This window comes from Limanda limanda, chromosome 18 (assembly GCF_963576545.1).
Source record: "Limanda limanda chromosome 18, fLimLim1.1, whole genome shotgun sequence".
Taxonomy (NCBI): Eukaryota; Metazoa; Chordata; class Actinopteri; order Pleuronectiformes; family Pleuronectidae; genus Limanda; species Limanda limanda.
Genome location: NC_083653.1, coordinates 17,239,132 through 17,261,066, shown reverse-complemented (window position 1 = coordinate 17,261,066; position 21,935 = coordinate 17,239,132). Strand labels below are relative to the sequence as shown.

General features: G+C 40.4%; 1 protein-coding gene across 2 annotated transcripts; it reads left to right on the top strand.

Annotated features, from left to right (window-relative positions):
- The first annotated feature begins 362 nt into the window (after positions 1 to 362).
- LOC133024646 (protein FAM177A1-like) lies at positions 363 to 3,936 on the top strand. Of its 2 annotated transcripts, none has more exons than XM_061091807.1 (5): positions 363 to 449; positions 749 to 946; positions 1,192 to 1,258; positions 2,545 to 2,642; positions 2,724 to 3,936. In XM_061091807.1, exons 1-5 carry the CDS (start codon positions 381 to 383, stop codon positions 2,934 to 2,936), a joined length of 645 nt encoding a protein of 214 aa, XP_060947790.1. In that variant the 5' UTR covers positions 363 to 380; the 3' UTR covers positions 2,937 to 3,936. The 2 variants fall into 2 exon arrangements, with proteins under 2 accessions (XP_060947790.1, XP_060947789.1); XM_061091806.1 differs by having other exon boundaries at positions 749 to 952.
- Positions 3,937 to 21,935: the final 17,999 nt, after the last annotated feature.

Sequence of the window (21,935 nt, the reverse complement as noted above, 5' to 3'; positions counted from 1 at the left end):
CTCAACACACATATCAATAGATATTAGTGAATGATATATTCGAATTTAAATTCACTTAGAAATCCTGCGGGGGAAATCCATTGGGGGTATTATTTAAGAGTCTGGGTGTGAAATTTACTGTTTATATTTAAATCAATTGTTGTAATTGTTATCTTTATATAATGTTGTAACATTTTTACGGTCAAATATCACATTAAGATGGGTACGATGATTTAAAGAAATGGACAGCTTTAGATTCGTCGGACATATGTTTTAATACTGCTCCTCCGCTGCGTCTCCGTGGACGTTACGTGCGTACGGAGCGATTCACGACACTTCCGGTCGCGGCGGTGACGTTGCTGAGGGCGCAGCCTCCACAGACGCGCAGCAGGACGGTGACAATGGCCGATATTTCTCTGTATCTCACTACCGTGAACGTGTCGATAGGACAGAACATGGCTGTGGAGCAGGTCAGTGCAAATCTTCTCCTCCCGTTGCCTCCCGTCGCTGTGTGGTTCGCACAGTGCGGTGAATGATGTCACAGCCTGCAGCCTGGTGACACTGAGGCACAGCTCTGCCTGGTGATGAGGATGATATGACACGATAAATGTTATTTATTCATTTGTAACCCACACCCTGCACCAGTGTTTGAATCCTACCTGGAGGCTGCATCCACTCACTGACCCCCCTTGCACAAAAAGAGTCTCATAATAATAACAATAATAACACTGTCTTCCTATTTGCCTCCATCCTTAACTCCATCACACAGAGCCCGAAGGACTTTGAGTGTGTGGAGCTGGGGGAGCAGGAGAAGAGAGAGGAGGAGCAGCAGCAGAGGGAGAAGGTCCCTCGCAGGATCATCCACTTCTCCAGCGGGGAGACCATGGAGGAGTACAGCACGGACGAGGAGGACGCCGAGGACCAGGAGCCGGAGAGGAAGGACCTGCTGTCCTCCCCGGTCGATGCGGTGAGGGTGAGGACCAGAGGAGGGCTGGGGAATGTGTGTGTGGGGGGGCACAAGGAGATACATGAGGACAAAGGGGATGAGGGGAGGGAAGGACTGTGTCTGTGTGTGTGTGTGTCTGTGTGTTTGTGTGTGAGAGGGACAAGGGATTTGTTTTGTGAGCAAATAATTCAAATGTGAAGCAGCAGTGGCACAAGTCCCTCGTCAAAATAAAAGAGTCACGGTGACTTTGTTTTGTTGTGTCGCAGGCCAAGATGACCTGGGGTCCGTACTTCTGGTTCCACATGTGGAGAGCGGCTACGTCCACTGTCTCAGGTTTGTTGATCCAGGTTCCTTCTTTACAACATGGAGGCCAGTGTAATGATGCAGGATGAGTGTGTTAGTCAGCCGTCTTTGGGCTGAACTCAGGCTTTCTGATGTCATGCTGCTGCCTTTATTTATTCACATCACCTCATGCTGCTTGGTCACCCACATGGATGTGTATGAGGTCATCATCCCTACATGAACCTGACAAACGACTGTGTTTACAGTAAACAAGTACTAAAAAGCAATCAGGGGGTCAGTTTGTTTACCAATTGAATTGTGTCAGAAAAAGGAGCCTTAATCAAGTTTAAAGACATTTTAACTAATACTCAACTTGAGTACAGCCCATACATCATAAAGCACAAGTCTGAGATACAGTGACCAGTGAGCTCAAGTGTGTGACCAGCGCTGACCATCCCTCAGTCAGAGAAACTTTCTTACTCTTTACTGTTGTGTTTATATTTTCCTGTGTGCACGCCGACATACAACAGTCTGTTGAAAACACATCCAGATGAGGTTAATACTTCAATTGTGTCTCGTCTCCCTTGTGCTGAAAACCAGCAGATGAGTTATCAGATGTGTTTTTAACAGCCTTGTATTTGTTGGTCGTTTTGTGATCCACACACTTTGATGCTTCGTTGTCATTGGCAGCCTATTCCTCCATTTCTTATTCATTAGTTTGTTTTTTCTACTGAGAGAAGGTCAGTCAAAAGGTCAAAGTGATGATTATCTCACCCAGTCAAATAGTCTCAACTTGTGTGGGTTGGCGAGCTTGTAGATGTAGCCTTACTTTTGATATTATTCCTTGTTCTTCTGATTAATCATACTACACTCATGTCATTTTATATATTCGTTATCACCTTCATAGCACTTTCTGCTGCTGCTGCTTGTGTAATGTGCTGCAGGTCATCACTGCTCGGTCTCACGTCACATTAAGTGCTGCACTCGCAGTTCTGCTGCTGCTGCATGAGGAGTTTTGGGTCATGAAGAACTTCAGACTACAAACTTTATGAATCCAGTTAACTAGATTTATAAAAATACATGCTCAGATTTCTGTGTTAACAGCAAATCTCAATTTTGAGTTCACCTCATGTCAGTGAAGCTGTAGACCTATTTGAATTATCAACGCTGCTGACTTTAAGCAGCAGCATTTGTGCAGCTAATAGAGAATTAGAAGAGGGGTATGTTACATGAACTGTACCAAAGTGGAATAAGTTTTTCCAAAATGGGCACTACATCATATCTGTTAGTGTGGTGGTTTGTATTATTTCCAATTTCTCCCTGTTATGATTTTCCAGCATGTGACTACCTTGGCGAGAGGATGGCCTCCCTCTTTGGGATCACCTCAGCCAAATACCAGTACGCCATCGACGAATACTACAGGATGAAGAAAGAGGTGTGTGACAGTTCTGAGAGCGCGTTAATGGGTTTTTGTATTTGTCAATCAGCTGATTTAATCGTGTGCCCCTTGCGTCAGAGGGAGGAAGACAAAGAGGAAAACCGATTGTCAGAAGAAGCAGATCGAACCTTCGACCATCTACAATCTCAGGAGGACGAGGACGAGCCCATCGCCGTGTCAGAGCGAGCCGGGGCGTCCGCCGCTCGCCTTGACGTGACCTATCGGATCGAGGATGAAAACCAGGTACCGCCAATCACCATCAGAGTCCCAGCACTCGTCACGGCGACCTAACCATCCCCAGGGGGAAAGGACGTTTGAGCTTTAATGTCTGTCTTTTTGTTAAAGAAGGACCACTGTCTTGTTTCACCGAGCACCGTTTGGTTTGTGTGTCGACGCAGCTTTAGATGGGCAGTGCTGCTGTGTGGTGGTTGATTGGCAAGGACTGTAGAGGCGGTGGAAGTGTCCCTATGCAACAGCGTAGCAACTGATAAAGTAACCGCTGGATAATTATCAAGAGGTGTGATATTAAAAACAAACAGTACGAGCCAGGAAATTAAATAAAATGTTCCAGTTTATCTGCTCGAGAAAACCGTTTTCCATTTCAGGCCCCTCGCAACATTATTCAACACTTTATTAGCTGCAGCAGCGTCCCGGATCTGAACGCCCGCTGTGGAGTGAAGGTTATACGTTGCTCCCCTGTGCCTCAGATGGACCGGACACTGTGCCTAAATCACCAATACAGCCAAGTCAGTGCCAGATCTAGACTAACATATATTTGAAGATCATTTTAAGTGATTCAATATGTAAAATAGCCTTCGATTTAGCGCGCAGAATCAGATTTGGATGAAATTGTTCAAATATCCGTGCGGTTTTGTCCCGATCTGTTCAAAACAGTGTGGTCCTGATCCACCTGGCTGCACTAAAGAGCTGGCTACTTTAACACGCCCTCACCTGTTTGATTGTAGTCTGTATTAATGTTCATTAAGCTCTTATTGCACTCAATGTCTGTGGAAGCACTGAGCAGATTTAGCCTTGGTTACTACTGACGTTTTGTTAAAAAAAACAATGAAAACGGGTTTAAATGTCCTGTTCTTTGTTGCTCTAACTGTCTGCCTCATCTGCTACACATTCAAAACATGTAATAGTAGATGAGGTGTGAAGATCTTTGATAATGGCAGGGAGCATTGTTACACTAAGTCTGTATCCAGACATGCAAAGCTACATTTTTAACAGTTTTTAGTACGATTTTTGATATTTATGTATTTATTTTACCAAACTGATTGCACTTAATTTATGCATTTTTTTCTATTGCTTTAGTAAGTAACACTGTAATGAGCTGTTAATAAAAACCATTGTCTGACTTTTACACATGTCTCTGTGTGGCAGGTTTTTCATTTCATGATCAAGTCAAACAAGTGCAAATGGAAAAATCTGTATTATTCCCCGAAGTCAGTGTCTGTGACTCGATGCTGCAGCGTGAGTGATGTGAATGACGGTTGTCGTCGGCAACAAAGGAGCCTGTGTTGTCGTGTGTGCAGACCGATCCGAGGTCAGAGACTCTGTCCACCCGCTGCACAATGTCCCCATTCTCAGGTCCGAGTGGGTTTCTGTGGTCCCGAACGACCTCCGCAGCAGCCACGCCCCTCACCGCCAACTGTCAATGTGACGCACTCAGCTTCACAAATCAACAACATGCTGAGTGAACGCTGCTGGGTATGATGGGGGAGTGCGAATAAAGCCGCTTTCAGCCTTGCACTGAACTTCGGACATTTTTTCGGGGTAATTTGCCAGAGGGGCTGCGTGTGAGAAAGCAAATGTCAGAGTCAGTTGTTTCAGACATTTTATGAAACTTTTCCTGCCAGCCCCTTAGCAAAATGTCGGGATAATGTAAGTGTTGATGATGTTTCTGACATTTCTCCCAGGGAATAATTGATGAAAAAATCTGTCACATTCAGGAACCTGTTCTCTATGAGTGTGTGAAACTTGTTGCAGCTTTATTGGATTTAAGGGGACCACTGGGCCTCCTGTTGTGTTCTTCGTATGTGAAAAGCAAACTTTTCTAGAGTTCATGTCTGAAAACGGCTTTAGAGTCACTAAGACACTTGCAGGGTCATGAACTATTCTTACAGTGTTAGAGTAACAACAATTGTGAATGTATATGTGTGTTTGTGTGTCGGTCGACTTACAGAGCCAACATTGCCATCATTTCGATGTCTTCATTCATCATAATTGTTGGTTAAACTGTAAAAACCTCCATCTCGTCAAGTAGTTTTGACAATAGAGTGCAGTGAGTTTGTTTCAGCCTGTTTCCAAAACATACACTAATTTGTTATTGTGGAAGCATAATACTGGCAAAATTCTCTTTGGCTTTCTTACAGTCAGTTAGATGAGAAGATCGATACCATGAACGTTACCTCGGATTTAAAGAATGTCTCAAAATGTCTCAATCTCAACAAGTTTTTTAAAAGTGGTTTTGCTAATTTTCATGACATTTCCTGAGAGGGGGAGCTTGAAACTGGGCCCGTCGCCAGTACTTAAGGACTTAATGAGGAACAAAACGACTTATGATGGAAATGTTGGGCAGCGACCATGACAGGAAAACTAAGCTTTTCTTTCTGCATAATAGCTGATTCCTGGAAAAACTGAAAAAAAACTGTGTTCTACTGGTCATTGAGACAGGATGTGAAATAAATTACACACTCAGACTTTGGCGTCCTTCAAACTCACAAACAAGATATAAAAGCAAAGCCTGTTGGTGGCTGAATACATGCTGCAGCACGTCATTTTGTGGTGGTGCTGGGATGAGACAGCTCATCTGTGAGAGTCACGTTGGGAAATGAATCCGTGCCACAGCCTGGCCTCACAGAAAACTGACAGACAATACCACCCACTGACAGCCCAGCACAGCCAAGTTCGCCGAGTCATGTCACACTGCTGAAGGCTCGTACATCATTCAGAAACCCAGTGACAGTGCAGGTTTTTTTAAATCATGTTTACAATCTGGTATGGATGTTGTTGTTAGGAGCATAAATGGAAATGTGTGTCAAAGGCCAGGTTCATCTTTTGCAGATGAAATAGACTCATACTACTGAAAAACAGCTCCTGGCTGTTTCATCTTTATCATTTATTGATATGTTTTGGAGTCAGTTATGTACATATATTAAGATTTTAATTTCCTTTTGCACACACGGTGTGCAAAATGAGTCTTCAAGAGAATCTAATTTATTTATGTGGCCAGTTTCCACATGCAAATGGGATTTTGTCTGGTCAATTAGAGGAGCAATAGTCATTATCATTATCCAAAGAATTAAACCAGATAAGGATGTCACGATAAGTCCTGTCAGTCAAGTTAAAGGACGGGTTGGCAATTAGTTTTTGAAACACTTTTTTATCTTTTTTGTTGAAATCCCCCTCACCTCCGGATCAATTCATCAATTTTGAAAAGAGAAGAAGACAGTGTCTGTGGCCCTCACAGGACTGCAACACAGACAACTAATGATTGGCTGCGATGTATCTGTCTCTTTTATTTTGTATTTTACCAACCCAAGCTTTAAAGTCACAGCTAATTACAGCAGGCTGCGTTAGAATGTGATTATGAAGAGGAGGGAAATAACTTTTCCGAATAAGAACCAGAATGACTTGCGGCAAAATCAAGGACCATCAAACAAATATGTAACTAAAGAATTGCACTTGTTACACCACTGAACCTTGGAATAATAAGCATGTTGATCCAAAGAAGCCTATTATTTGAAGGATAAATTGTGGCTTTATAAACATAAGGTCTTCCTTATGAAAAACTAGTGTGTTGGGATGTTTGACAGTTCACATTTCAGTAAAAGATTCATCCTTCTGTTTCCCAAATTTATTGAGGCTTAGACAGACGTTAGAATTAATTGAACCAATCGGAACCACTGTCCATTTTAGCAGCTCTTTTATGTTGATTTCAGCTGCGGGAGCCCATCACAGATCATTTACAAAGATGGTAAGACTGAAACTATGTTAAATACTTTATTATGGCCACTGTAGGCACTGTTCATGTGTGAACATTTGTATATAATGCTGGTTTATTTACTTCTCTGCTATTACCTGTACAGATACATAACTGCTTAGTCTGTGAAGGCAGACATGTTTTCAGACTGTGTAGAACTGTATGAATGTATGTTTAAACCTTTTTTCCAGAAGTTAGTCACCAGTGTCAGGTTGGTCTGGCTGGTTGTGGAAAAAAATATATATTTACCGTCTTTATTGTGCATTTCCTGTTCAGTCCACTAGGGGGTGGTACTGTATTTAATAGAAGAGGCTAACTGGGGTTACTCTGGTGCATAATAACAGTCATTGCTGAACTAATTTTGTAACTAAAAGGTTTTTTTTCAAGATTTGAGGAGAAGTTTTGCATGAAAAAAGATAATCATCCAGACATAATTGTAAATGAATGATGGATGCAAAACATTATCTAATGAAAGCATCTTGTCTTATAAATTTGGACTAAAGTAAGTTTGATAAAGCATGTCCACCACAGGTCTTTATATAAGAGCCTGTGCCCTGGTGCAGCAGAGAGAAGACTGACTCGCCTCATCCATCTCAGCCTCTTCCATCCAGAAGACGTGAGGCACGCACCAGTCATCGGGCAAACAGTGATTAAGTGGGAAAATCCAGAGTTGAGAATTCACAATGCCATTCCCCGTGACTGAGTGTTTACTGGTGCAGCCATGAATGTGTGTGTCTGTGTGTGTGTGTACTCGTGATCGCCCAAAGCGTTGCTTCAATTGTCTTGTGCCAATCCCCCACCTGCGTGTCCACGTGCCGGCCTCGAGTCGTCTGAAACCTGGAGCATACCTGACATTTTTGCGGCCCTTGAGCGGTGTGGGGGGGGGGAGCGGAGGTGTTTACTGCTCTGGGGAGACCAGTTCAGCGAGTGTTCTCACTGCCGACTTACCCAAAGCTGGTGTACGCAAGTTTAACCACGCGTGCTAAAATGAAGTATCAAACCACACCTGAGTGCCATATGTGCTGACACATCGTCTCTGTGATTAATCAGCGTGCACATGCCGATTAATCACTCACACAGAGCACTAACAAAAGTGAGGTAAGGGCCGTAGAGAGATCTGGTACCTGGCACAAAACTAGAGAGGCACGTTTGTGGCAATTTCCTCGACATTCGCAGAAAAAAGAAAGAGGACTACTGCTCCTCGGCGGTGAAAGCCACATGTACATTAATGGAAACAGAGGCAGAGGTGAGAGAGAGAGAGACGGGGGGACAGTGAGACATATAGAAAGACAGAGGGAGGGAGGATGATGAGAACAGCAGCAGCCCCTTTGATGTGGGCCTCAGCTGGGCCCGGTGTGTGTGTGTGTGTGTGTGTGTGTGTGTGTGTGTGTGTGTGTGTGTGTGTGTGTGTGTGTGTGTGTGTGTGTGTGTGTGTGTGTGTGTGTGTGTGTGTGTGTGTGTGTGTGTGTGTGTGTGTGTGTGTGTGTGTGTGTGTGTGTGTGTCTTCGGCAAAGCAGGCCTGCTGAGGGAAGGGGATTTCCAGCGCCGCTTGGTCTCCTGTCTCACCCCCTTTAGCCTTTGCTTCCTCCGTGGGCTACAGCGTAAAAAACACAGAGAAACTGTCTCCTGTGAGACAAAGCCCCTGCAGCTAACACTGGAACGGCAGGAATTGTCAGTTTAATGATGAAACAAGAGTAAAGGATGTAGAATATGCAAGGTGAAGGAGAGTGGGTTCTGTTGCTTTGGGGTATCAAGTTCCTTCTCTTTAGCTTTGCATGCTACATGGAAACACTGCAATGTTCTGCTTTGCAAGAGAGTGTTATACACAGTATCTCTTCATTAAGACATCACTTGTTGCCATAAAAAGATATTGCAACCACAATCTCAACATTTAGAAAATTAATATTTACCTCCCTACACTTTCTCTCAAGCACACAAAGGCCTATTTCTTTTAGCAATGCATGCCCCGAAAACACCAATGTAAGATAATCATCTCCCCCACATGACTGCAAAAGCTCCCCTGCATGTTTTCTGACGTCTGCACATCACACTTCTCTCCCTCACTCACTCTGTCTGCACACAGCGCCCTTCACACACCCAAGCACACATGCACACACCCAAATGCAGAAACATGTGCTTTTCAAAAAGCACTTCACACACTCATGTAGCGCGTGCACGCAAACGCACGCACGCACACACAAACACGCACACACAGAAGGTTGTGGAAAGTCCCTGGCACTAGTTGTCTTCTATCTCAGTTCTAGCTGTTTGCTAGTACAGGTGGCTGCTTCAATATGGCCTGTGATCATACATTGTGCTTTACCAGCTGCTTGTGCATTTATTGACTGTTTGCTTTGGGAAAACTGCAAATAAGCTCAATAACATACATGAAAAGTGTGTTCGGGGGGAGATCCTCACCTGCTGCCAGATTGATGAGGTTCGCAAGCTTCCAGTTCATATCACAACAAGGTTTTACAGTGTGGATTCAATAATTCTCCCTTAACCCAAATATAGAAGAAGAAAAAAAGGCAACTGTATCCCCTCATTCAAGAAGATTCACACCTGTTTCTACCCAAAGCTCAAAGCAGATATGTGATCAAACAAACAGGAAGAGCATTTAAATTTATTTTAATCTATAAGATACAGATGCAATTTTAAATACTACAGAAATAATTTATCAGTTTAAAACTTATTCAAATCTGGTTTAAACTCAAAATTATGAGAGACAACACATTTAGAATGTGTGAATAATCAAAGACATTATATTTCTATATTTTTTCTATATGTGAACATGTGAGCTGCATGTGCAATGCTCCTGTGTAATGTGCAAGTTGCACATGCTATTTTCAAGCTCATAATCTAATTCGTTGCATATATTCCACAACAATCTATCTACATAAATCTAGAGACAGTTTAATATTTAACAAAAATGTTTTAATTTTAGATTTTACTCAGTTGAATGTTGATATATCCAGACCAGTAAAACAAGCTGATGTGCTTCGAAGAAGGTTTGCAGGTTGTGTGAGGTCACGCCCTTATAGCCAGACCTATGTACACATTAACTATCCAAAAGCTTTGTGAGATTAAACAAAAGGACTTATTGACTATGAAAATAAGTTCTTTAAATCTAAATGTGCTCTTCATTGGGGAGCTTTACACAGTTAAACCTAAAATAACATATACTATATATAATAGTTATACTACTATTTCAGCTTAGGATGAGAAATCAGGTGTAACTTTTCATGCACTTGTAAACTTCACCTACATCTAGGCCAGCATCACTGTGATGTATAGTTTATTATATTCTATCGTTTGATGAATTACTCCTTTATTATGCATTTCTTAGATAGATTATGTATCTATATGTGACTTAAAATCCGTTTTCTTATTTGAATTACATTACATTATATTATTATTATTATTCAGAATCAAAACTTTTACCATGAACAAATTCTTTAAAAAACCCTGGATATTCTGTGCAACCACCCTGTGTATAAAATGTTTGTTTGTTTTCAAACCCTGTATCTTTAATACATTTATTTTATGAAAAACGTTTTTGTCAAATTTCCACTGCTCTTGGTTTGCAGTTTTTGCAGAAAAAGCATATGTCCACAAAGACAGTGGAAAGTATGAGTCAGTTCCTTGATCAGTAGATGCACATGACAGTATCTAGTCTTTATCATGTTTTTCTTGTAATTGTCAAACACTTTTTGACTCAGGCTCCTGTCAACCATCAACCAGTGGACAAAATGTATCTTTTATCGCAATTTCTAACTTTCTCCTCATCTGGACATGAGTCAAGACTGACGGATGTTTGCAGTTTGTGAAAAGCCCCAGTGTGAAATTGATCTTTTTGTTTAGATTTACTTATAGGTATGAATGAGTGATATTCACAACCAAGACAGACAGAGCATATACTGATTAAAAATGTTAAGGTACTTCCATCAGTCAAATGGAAATCAGTCAGTAGAATCAATTTAAATCAGGATTTGGACCAACAACTAAATTTATAATTACTTTACCACCACAAGTAATGCAAAACGAATACAAGGAGACATTAAATGACTACAAAGTGACACAAAACAACCCAAGAGGCATAAAAAGACTCACAAAACAACCACAAAGAAAACATGAACATGAGAATGACGCAACATAAGACAAGGACTCAAGCAATATGGCCATATCAGTGTTTTCTATCAGTCTGTGCCCCACCCGGCCCAAAAGTTTCTTAACCCAGCTATTTTGTAGATTTAAATGTTCAAAAAGACGGTTTTAAAAAGTAGTATGTGATGTAGAGTCATGTTATGAAAATTAAACTAAAGGTTTACTTTTGGCCTTGACTTGGCTTGAGAAACACTGTCAGGTCAGTGGGTGTTTTTTTCTGCAGGGTGGAGGCCCGCTCCCTTTTTTCAGAATGACCTTATGTAACTGCTGGTCGGGGCAAAGTGGTAGTGAAACATCCTCTGCATAATAATGACCCTGCATGGGTGGAGTGTGCTGCTTGCAAAGGCCGCTGAGGTCCAAATGTATAACTTTAGGTACTTTCCTCTCTGTCTGTCCCTCATGTTCTCACATCATGCAGACAGCGTGAACAGTGGTTTGAAACCAGGAAGCAGTACATGTCAGCCCGTCTTTAAACTGTGGTTGTCTGTTGCTGGGGTCAAAAATAACAGTGACACTAATTCTATGGGTTTTATTTTGTCATTCACAGACATCAAGTACATAGCAGTGTATTACTGTTGTCATTGAAAACATTTGATCATGAGCACAAAGGTTGAGATTATTTGAATTTGGTTTAGATGTTGCTTCTCCTCAGGCAAAACTGTGAAATCTTTGAAGAGGCTGGACTATAATGGAATTTTAAAAAATGCTAAATGATGAGTTATTTTAGGCAAGTCTGGAGTTGTACTGCGACTGGCAACTTAACATAGATGTGAACAAAAAAGAATGTTGATGACTATGTGTAGCCCAGTGCTTTTAAGCTATTTTAGGCGTAGCTGTCAGGCATTTAAATAGAAAGTTGGGTGTTGTTAATCCAGGCCCAACCACTTGTAGAGGTAAAACAATCGGGTGGAGCTTTGTATCATACAAAAATAAATAAAAAAATGTTTTGTATTGTCTTGCTGTGGTATGGCAAGGTGTGTTTATAGACGTGCCTACGTTAGTAATAAGAATAAACACGTATCTAATCTATGAATACACACAGGTTACGCATAGCTATGTAATATACCAGACTGTATGAAAGTGGTAAAGCAAACACGCGTCTTGTTGTTTTACTTTGTTGAGCTCACGTCAAGGAAAACAAGCCATTCCAAAGTTTAGGCTTAAAACATGTCATTTATTTGTTGCAATTACTATAAATCAATTACATAAAACAGCTCCCTTTTAGTACACAACACAATTTTATCTTATGCTGTAGATGAAGAAAAACTATATCATTATAAGTATACTTTTTTTTTTTTTTTTTTACAATTTTGGGGCAGGGACACAAGCTGCAAACACACCATCACCTCATTTGGGTTAAAAAAGCTAACGTGTTAGTAAAGTGTTGCTCATTTACAATTACTCCAGACATGGAGTATCATTAACGTTCATTTGTCGGGCCACCTGATGAATTTAAGTCCATTATTTGTTCTCTTTGTAGCTCTGTTAAACCAGATGCTCCACTATGCTAGCTACTACGTTTTTGTTTCTGCTGCTTGAACTCTACAGAGCGTACAGATCTACTATTTGTACAAAAATATCACTCAATTCATCTAAAAATACGATACAAGATAGTGCATATACCAGGATCAATTTGTTTCACAATATATCTAAGTCCAGACAACACAAGAAACGACCAAAGCCCAAACAGGCATGCTCGTTCAGTAGGTGGCGATAAAGTCAACATCAACGGTTTATAATATACTAGAGAAGAACGCTGCGGGTACGGTGGTGCAGTAATGTCAACTTTAACTGTAAACTTGTAATTGGAAGTCACAGTGCTAACCAAACATAGAGAAACCAGCCATTGTTGTTATTGCATCTGGCACATCCTCATGACACAAATGAACAGTGGGCATATGCATGAGGTCAACTTGAACGCCACTGTTTTTTGTTTATACTCTGCTCTCTGGAAGGTGTTAGTAAAAATCGTTGTAAAACACTGTATGTGTGCTGTTTGTCCACAGTGTGCTGTGTAAGTTACTGGACCGAGCTTCTACTTATGCAGCAGTACCCAGAAGTACGAGAAGGCGAAGCGATAAATCTTCTTTTTCCCACAAAAAGGGTTTCTATAGTTAGACATTTAGACTCATCTTGAAAGGAGAACACATATTGTAACTATCTGTTTGTTATCTACATATTAATCAAGGCATAACTTTAATTCACATGATCCGCTTTGCATCCGCAGTACAAAACACCAGGATGTGCCCAGTCACCTGCGAGCTCCAGAAGGGGTGAATGGCGAGCATGTGAGTCTTCAGGGAGAGGTTACGTCATACAGTATAACAGCTTGAAGGGGCAATTAGAAGGTAATGGCTGTGTAAACACACATTCAAAGAACAGAACTTAATTTCATCCCTTGCTTGTTACCAGACACTTCTGCGACTCCACAACCCGAAAGTGCTTCAATCCCAAGAGAAACAGGGGGAATGTGAGTAACGCTGTGTCCCTGAGGAGGTCAAGCACTGGAGTGCATCTCAGCAAAGTTCAATTGTCAATCAGCACAGCTTGTCCCCGAATCTCGAAATGCTAACACGCACACAAGGAAATCTCCCAACATCCTGGAGGACAGGAAACTCCCTACTTTTGTTTTGCTGTGGCCGACCCACGCAGCAGCCAAACAATGGATATTTTTAGCCCTTTTGTTAAATATATCCCACTTACCAGTGCTGTTAAGATGAAATTGCTATTTAGATTGTTTGGCTTTTGAGGCAAGCCGAGGCCTGTCTCACGTAAGCTGCTTTGATAAAACACTTGTGGCTGAAATCGTTGCATTTTTCCTTCATCACAGTCAGGACACGTATGGTGAGGTGCATTCAAAGCCCACGGAAACCAAACGCAGGCTCACAGTGCTTGTTATGTCTGCGCCTCATACAAGGTACTGTATATTTACGTGAAAGACTTGGATCTTTTATCTTCCCCTTAAATTCACTCAACACAAAAGGATCCCACGCCTTCTGATGTAGCTACCAGACCAGCCTGTTTGTCTGTCTGTGGGGGGAAACAGCTCATGACACACGGAGGGAAATATGAGAGGAAGAACAGAGGGAGGCAGTCAAGCAACTCATTGTCCAAAGTTGAGGATTTAGCGGCGCAAAATACATGGAGACGCACAGTGAGAGAGGAATTCCCCCAGTAGGTTCAAACGATTGCAGATGTGCGCCTGGCCGACTGCTACTGCATCCATCTGGGCCAGAAAGCTTTCCCGCACGCCTCCTCCTCCATCCTCCGAGCCCTCCATGTCTCGTCTTCATAACACTGCCCTCTGCTCTACCCTGGAAAAGCAATTAGGTGGAACACATGGCCTGGTGTAAACTACCACTCACCAGGCAGCCAGTCCAGCGGCTGTGGCGGTCCACAGCAGCGTGTATCATGGGAGGCCTGAAAAGACCATTATCTTGGCAACTGGGAGGGAGAGATTTGGCGGAGGGAAAGTTTTGGGGGATTTCAGAAGGGAAAGATGCAGCTTTCTAAGTAACAGTGCTACTGGAGGTCAGCAGTAGTCCGCAGCTTGTGCAAAGCTGCACGTTTACAGTCAGACTGTTTTTGCAGGATTTTCACCATCTGCTACCATGTTTTATTTTGAAATGCAGAGCCCCATCTTGAAACTAACTCCAAGAAGTTTAAAAGACGTGTGAATGAGTAAACATGCATGCATGACCAGAGTACAGCATGTCCCTTTTTGCAGGGAACATTTCCTGATAAATTATAAATAGATCTATAATTGATATCAAGTAGCACGCATATAAAAACACAGGCATGTTTTGATTATTGTTTACTTCCTTGTTCAAGAGAAGACACGCACCTGAGTCAAACTTGTTTATGTTCATTCGGAGACAATAGGCACTCTGCACATGCCCACAGACACTGATGCGCATGTGCAAACACATACTAGTGGGAAATTCCCAGCAAAAATTCCACTCCAGCAGTCCTCTGTGAGCACATTCCTGGGTTTTTCACAGCATCTTGCTGCTGAAATGAAAGTCGAATTTATAGTTGCAGGGCAGTTTTGAAGATTCAGCAGAGCCTCAAGCTAGCAGTAAATCTTTTCTTGGCTGAGTATATTTCATGTAAGCTTATATCCCTCCACAATTTCCTGGATGTAGATCTTTTTGGGAAAGTGAGAGAGCATGAAAGAACAAGCAGAGAACAGGGAAGGAGGAAGAGACTAAACAATTCCAGAGAAAGGGATTTCTTAGGTGCTCAACAATTAAATAAAACAATATGTTGTGTAATAATTCCTGAGATTTCATCAGTACATATTTACTTCGTGTTTGGCCAGAACACAGAATAGCATAATGACTAACAATTAGTCATGTAATTGTAAAATTTTGGGAACACACAAACTCCCCTAGAATTCCCTGCGATGATTTCAGAGGTGAATGTGGTTATTTATGTTTAATCCTTTTTAACTATCTATCATAACTAAATAAGGCGGATGAGGGCATGTTTCCCGTTTGCAGATAACGTGGACACCCAATTAATGAATGTATAACTGTCTGAGGGGGATTTTTATAGGCGTACAGCAGAGTGCAAAAAAATGAGTCATGCTTGTTGGTGACTTGGATCTTTTACTGTCTCCCTACACCACAATTGCATCTATTAGGCTGTGGTCTTGCTCCGGGATTGCTCAATATTTTGGGACAAAATCGTGTTATTGTATTAGTTTGATGTATCTCTTTCATCATCATATATGTAATGGGCCAAAACACAGTTGGTTTGGGTGCTGCTGCATAGTACAGTTGGCATTGCTGCAACACAGTAGGGTGTTTCCTCTCTTCTTAAACCATCAGGAGATTACTTACCTCACTCTGGAACCACTGTGCTTTATGCACTGTGCTACTGGCCCCTGAAATTAATCTGTAGATGGGATTTCCAGGTTTTATACCAGCCAACCATGGAAAATCCCCCGTCTCCAATAAGGAATACTTTAGTTTTATTTGATTGATGAGAAGTCCCACATTTATTCACCTTGCTTCTTAAAGCTACAGTACTTTTGTATAAGCAGTAGAAAAAAAAAAAATGTATGTGAATAATGCACGCTGTAATAATAATGCAGTTCTGGTAAACAAACGCTACCAATCTTCAGATGATTACCATGCTTTTAAACATGTGTACCATTAGCTGTTCGGTGTAGTACTTACATTTAAAAATTAATTCTTCTGGAGTTGCAGCCCCGCTTTTTGCTGCCATTATCTCTTTTGAAAAACAAGTAAGAACGTAGTAGATGTAGTTGTGTTGTATTGTTTATTTATTTTTGGCAGTTACGAACATTACAGTAATGCTGGGGCCTCCATACTGTGCCACTATGCTATTGGGGACTAGCTGGTGGACAAAACTGAGCATTTAGCACCCAAATATCTTGATAATACCCTACAAAACCATAGAAGAGTGAATATCAGACTTTTATTTATTTCGTAGTCAAAACTGCAATTAGAACTGCTAGCTGTTTAAAAACACACATTTTGCTAACCCATTAGCCACATCAACTCTTATTATGTTGACATGCCAATGTTGTGTTTGAAACTTGTTCCACTGAAACCAAAGAGCCAAAAGGTCAGGTGCTCTGCACAGCAGTGTTATTGAATTATATTTTGTGCTAAACAAAGAAATGTGTAATTGATCAATGAAATAAGTTTGTAGCAAATAAATACGCTGCTTTTTGTAAGTTTCAGCCTCATGGGAGAAGCTATGTTCTGGTTCTAGTTAAACAAAGTGAAAAATACAACTTCAGAGCTTGAGGGTAGCAATCGCTGTCATGTGATGAGTAAAAACGTTAAGTTTGCCGCTATCAGATGATGAGATGATGGCATTAAAGGTAAATATAATGAGATTGCTCAGAATGAGGCAGAAGGATGATACAGGGATCAAGAGGCACAGCAGACAAAGCTTACCAGCAGAACCTGATCGTTAAGGCTTGTCTGAATACGCCTGCTGGTGTGTACTGAAAAACACTGTGAGGTTGTCATGACTCAAAATACAGAGAAATACTCAGAAAAGGAGAAGAGGGTTTGGGTTTCCTGTGGTACAGCCGAGTGAGGCATGTTAAAAGTTGTTTTTGTTGTTTGGCCCCAATTGGATTTTCTTCCTCAGGTTAAATTTGATCCATCTCTATTTTATTTCCATGCACTAGGCCCAGTTCTTCTGTGGCAATGTGCGAATTACATGTTTTTTTCTAGTCATAGACTCTACCCATCCTACAGGTTATATTCAGGGAGAAGAGGAAGTATGTGGGTGTCTAAAAAAGCTATTGATCTCGCCCACCCACTCTGACATCCAGCCATGTGGCTTCCTTTTTCATACTGGTATTTTTATATGATATTACAAGCTGCACACAGACAGGAAGTGCAACTGTTTTAAATCAAAAGCTCTCAGTCTGTGAATATCATTTGTATTTTGTTAGTCTCTGGGATTTAATGCACAGGGTATTTCAGGGTTTATTTTCATTGGATAATTATAGTAAAATGCTTTGGTTTAACCACAGATACCCCCTTCAATGCTGGCTCTGCTGTTAGTGCAAACACATGTTCACGTATGGTTCATGCATGTTCTTATAGGAAAAAAGGGGAGACAATTGTTTCCAATGGTGAATGTACTTACTTTGAATTATGGCTCTTACTTGGCAGGTTAAACTTGGATATGTCTGGTTTAAATGATATTGCATTGTAATAGGCTGCAGTAGTTCAAACTACATAACACACAGTTGTAATAGTACAGGGGCCTCTCAATAAGTACACATATGAAGTCCAGTATACTTCTGATGAACAGTATTTTTCAATCTGTGGAAATATGTGTATATTTATCTATTTTCTTTGAGGCCCTGGAGGGAGCATGCTAAAGAAAGTGTAACTGAAGCCTTTGTCACAAACTGGAGGAGTGAAATATGATTAAGCAGGCCAAAGGGTTCTTGTGAAAGAAGTTACAGAGGGAATAAGGGGAAGTGCAGTTCCAAGAGTTTAGGCCGGTTGTTCATACAAGGAACTATACATCCCAATAGCACAGCCTTTAACTTTGTGGAATTGCTTATACTACAGCAATGTGTAACATCCTTAAAAATGAAATATGTTTATTTTTTGTATTATTAGTTTAACACTTGATTCATCACTTAACATACGTCCTGTTTACACTTTGGTTACATGTGATCTGTATCAGGATACCATCTCTCCACAGGCTTCTGTCTTCAGACCTGATTTCAATAAAACTGAATTCTGCCCGTGACTAGATCTCAATGTGCAAGTTAGTTAGGTGGGATCAACAGGCGTCATTCATTTTTTTTTAAATCCACTTTTTGCAAGGTGACGACGTCTAGATGTGGTCTAGACGTCTAAATTGTGGCCTGGACTCGCTGCGGTCTGCGTACATTAACACTTTGCATTAATGTGGGGTGGGTTTTTTTTGATTTTCCAGAGAGGATATCCAGATGTGGGCTGATGTGAATACCAGATTCAAATGGGGCCACGATACCCACTGTAGACTCAAGTGTGGTATCAATTATCCGATTTAAGTCATTTTCTTATTATTTCCTTCTTTTCACTCAATTTCTGTGTGATTTATACACATTTGTTTTGCACATTTTAGTTACGGCTACTGTAGCAGTTGTGCAAGAGCTGAATGGAGTTATCTTCACTTTCTATTTGAACAAAATAGGGTCCTTTTGTTTCTCCTTTCCTCCCGGTCTCCATCGGGCTTAACGCAGTGTTTATCTGGAGGACCATCAGAGCAGCTCTGAAGGGAATTAGGTCATGAAAGCAAAGTCAGAACAGAAGTGAAAGACGAAAAAACATTTGCGAAAAAATAAAGGCCAAGAGCAACATTTGCTGTCAAGTATTTCAGTAGTAAAAAGCATATAATAAAAAGAGAAATAGACTTGACCTTGTTGGAAGATCAATTAAATGAATCAATTAGATGAAGAGAAGACAGAGAAACAAATATTGTATGAAAAAAAATACATGGCAATGTTTTCCAGGTTGTGTGCCAGCAGTTGTTTTTTGTCCACACCAATAATTTATGACATTATGATCATAAAATATTATTTGACACTTTCTTTTTGCATGTGTGTAAATCTCTGTACAGTAACTGGGTGGTTTGCTTTTAAAGTCCGCTGTCACTACACCATGTAATTATTTACACTCTGCTGTCTCACCAGTCCAAGATTACAACATCCTGGGTTATTTTATTTACCTTAAAGGTTTTAATTTCTCTCTAATACCTTGGGAATTTGTGAACAAGTGTGACAACACAAATTGCAACATATCTTGAGAATACTGTGCAACCACCTGCATGTTTGCAACATGACAAACCAATAGATTACTTACAATGAACAACATACAAATTCCAAAGAAGATGTCAGACGTAAGAGGAAGTGAGAATGCGGAATGTTTATCACACGCATGCTTGGTTAACTTGTATCACTTTTGCCTCAACTTGCATTATTTCACTATAAATTAGCCGTTCGTAGAAGCTGCACACTGGATTCAGCTTCAAAGACACTTTATTGAGAGCAGTAAAATGTAATGAATACTTTCTGTTTGAGTTATATTATAGTTTATACTATTATATATTTTGTTCCTGTTTTTACAGTAAAATACAGTTTTAAAGAAACAGATTTGAGCAAAAATATCACAAAGAAATGTGTCAGATATGGAATGAAAAGCTTTTAAAATGTACTGTACAGAATGAGTCAATGTCTCGTTTTCAGTTATCAGGGTTTTCAAAGAAAGCAAGCCTAATCATACCAATGTTTCCCTTATTGCCTAACATCTAAATTTCTGCGCTTGGAAAACATTAGACAGACTGTGGGTTTTGAATGTTGAAAAAAAAAAGTATTTTCATAGATGGTGGAGATCCCCCCATAATCCAGAGAACCGTCCCACGCCTCGTTCTCTCAGACAAGAGGGCGGGGGTCTTTCTGGTTTCAAATGTGAGCGAAAACGCTGCAGAGTATAGTATGAATGAGCTGTGCTTTCATATGGCATAAGAACCGGATGCTGGAGGAGAGATGTGGTGAAGGGGACAGGAAAGGGGGAAGAAAGTGACAGGTGTCAGGTTGGAGGGGCTTCCTCGTGGGTGGGGGGTGGTTTGCATGGTTTTGAAATATCAAAAAACAGAAGGTGCAGATGGTCTGTCGACGTAAACTAGAAGCTTTCTGAGGTTTTACTTACCTCAACCAGCAGTTTAATTAGGTCTTAGAAATACATTTGATCGGTCATTTCATAAAAAAAACTAATGTCTCCATTTACTGGTGTGGATTTTCTAAAATTATCCTAAAGTGGACATTTTAAAGTTGCAAAATCCATGTTGGAAAGTCACGTCTTTATCATCTCTTCCGCGCAGACTCCTTTAGTGAAAAGGAGTCTGGGTGTGTCAGAGAGGACTCACTTTTTGACGGTAAACGGCTGTTAAAATAACTAAAAACATAATTGGGTCATATGAGGTTGAGTAATTAAATATAAATACCCCCATGTATGTCACCTACAATTATACACTATCACAAACTGTGCTGTTAAAAAAGGATCATGACGTGGTATCCAAAGATGCCATAAAATAGGAGAAAAGTTATAAGATTGCCCCTGTTGGCATCGCAGGCCGAGGGGACGACTTGCTTCTTATCGCCAATTATCTGAATGCTCTGCACGTCATTATCTGAATGTGCTAGTGACTTATAAAGAGGAAGCACACATCCTCTCTACAGCTGCATGGGCTACCTGGGGACACAGGGAAAATCCCCACATGACATGCGCACATTTGAGGCTTTTTTTTATTTTTTTTATAAGGAAGAAGGAAATGGGAATTAGGAATAAAACCATGTTATCTGTAACTGTTTAAAGGAAACCGTGCTTGTTCCTCCTAAAAGTGGCATAACTTTCTCTTGTATGGTATCATGCTGAGGAAAGAGAAATCTGTGGGGTCATTGGGGTTAATCTGATGGTTTTTTCCACTTTTTTCACTTTGTCACAGTAATATACAATTACAAGTTAAGCTTTTAAATGTTGTTGTCTAAATCAGACAAAATTAAAGTAATATAATAGCTAATGTATCAGCAAATGCTTTCTTAAATTAAAATTTTTTTTTTTTTAAATTAGGCACTCAGGGCTGACACAGACAAATAAATATGTTATTAAACTAATTGAAATTGAACTGTGTAAATTACACCATTTAATAAATTATCTACATTACACTCCAGAAAAAATATTCAAGAGCCTATACTTAACGTAAAAGTGGCCATGCTGAGTACTTCAATACAAGACTGTCCTGCGTTTAATAATGTTAATAAGTGGGGAAATATAACAAGTAAAATTTCTAAATTTTAAGTAATGATTACCCAAACATTATTGTCCCTGTCAGTTTATTTGTCAAATAGTGTGATATTGGATTACTTCTGATGCTCATGTGTAAATAGCACTTAGTTGAAGCTGGGCAAGATATATCCTAATTTAACAAGCTTATTAACTTTTGGTTGATTAAACTTAGCGATGTGTTTAGAGTGTTTACACAACACCTTAATGTTTGCATAATTCAGAAGAGCAAAGAAAGGGTGCAGGTCCGACAGGTTTATACATAAATTACACCAGGTGCACGTTGAACAAGTGACGAAAGTTTACCATTTGACAAGTTCACATTGAACACTTCTATTTAGAGCTGTTAAATTATATGAATTGGTTCATAAGTGATGACGTCAGGAACATGTGTATGTACACAAATTTCCGAGAGTCCGGGACTGAATCTTAAGTTTTGGATGAACTATCCCTTAAAACCATTACAATGTATTTGAAGAGTAAATCATTTAATATGAATGGAAATACCAGTCTTCCAAAATAGGAAATTATTCTGTGACCTTCAAATAAAAATGTATCTGGTTGTAAAAGTAAGACGTGTTTCATTTTTGACATTAAATGGAAGTGTTAAAAAAGTATAAACATTTAACTTAAAACTTTAGTGTAGTTCTTCATAGTACTTACATTACTTGAGTGGTTCAGAGGACACAGCAGAGTAGAAGTAGTAGTAGTAGTAGTACAAGTAGTATTATATCACCATGGAAACAACGCAGGCCTCCACACCGGATGCTGTTCTGGTCCCTTCAGCTCAACTTCCGGGTGGAA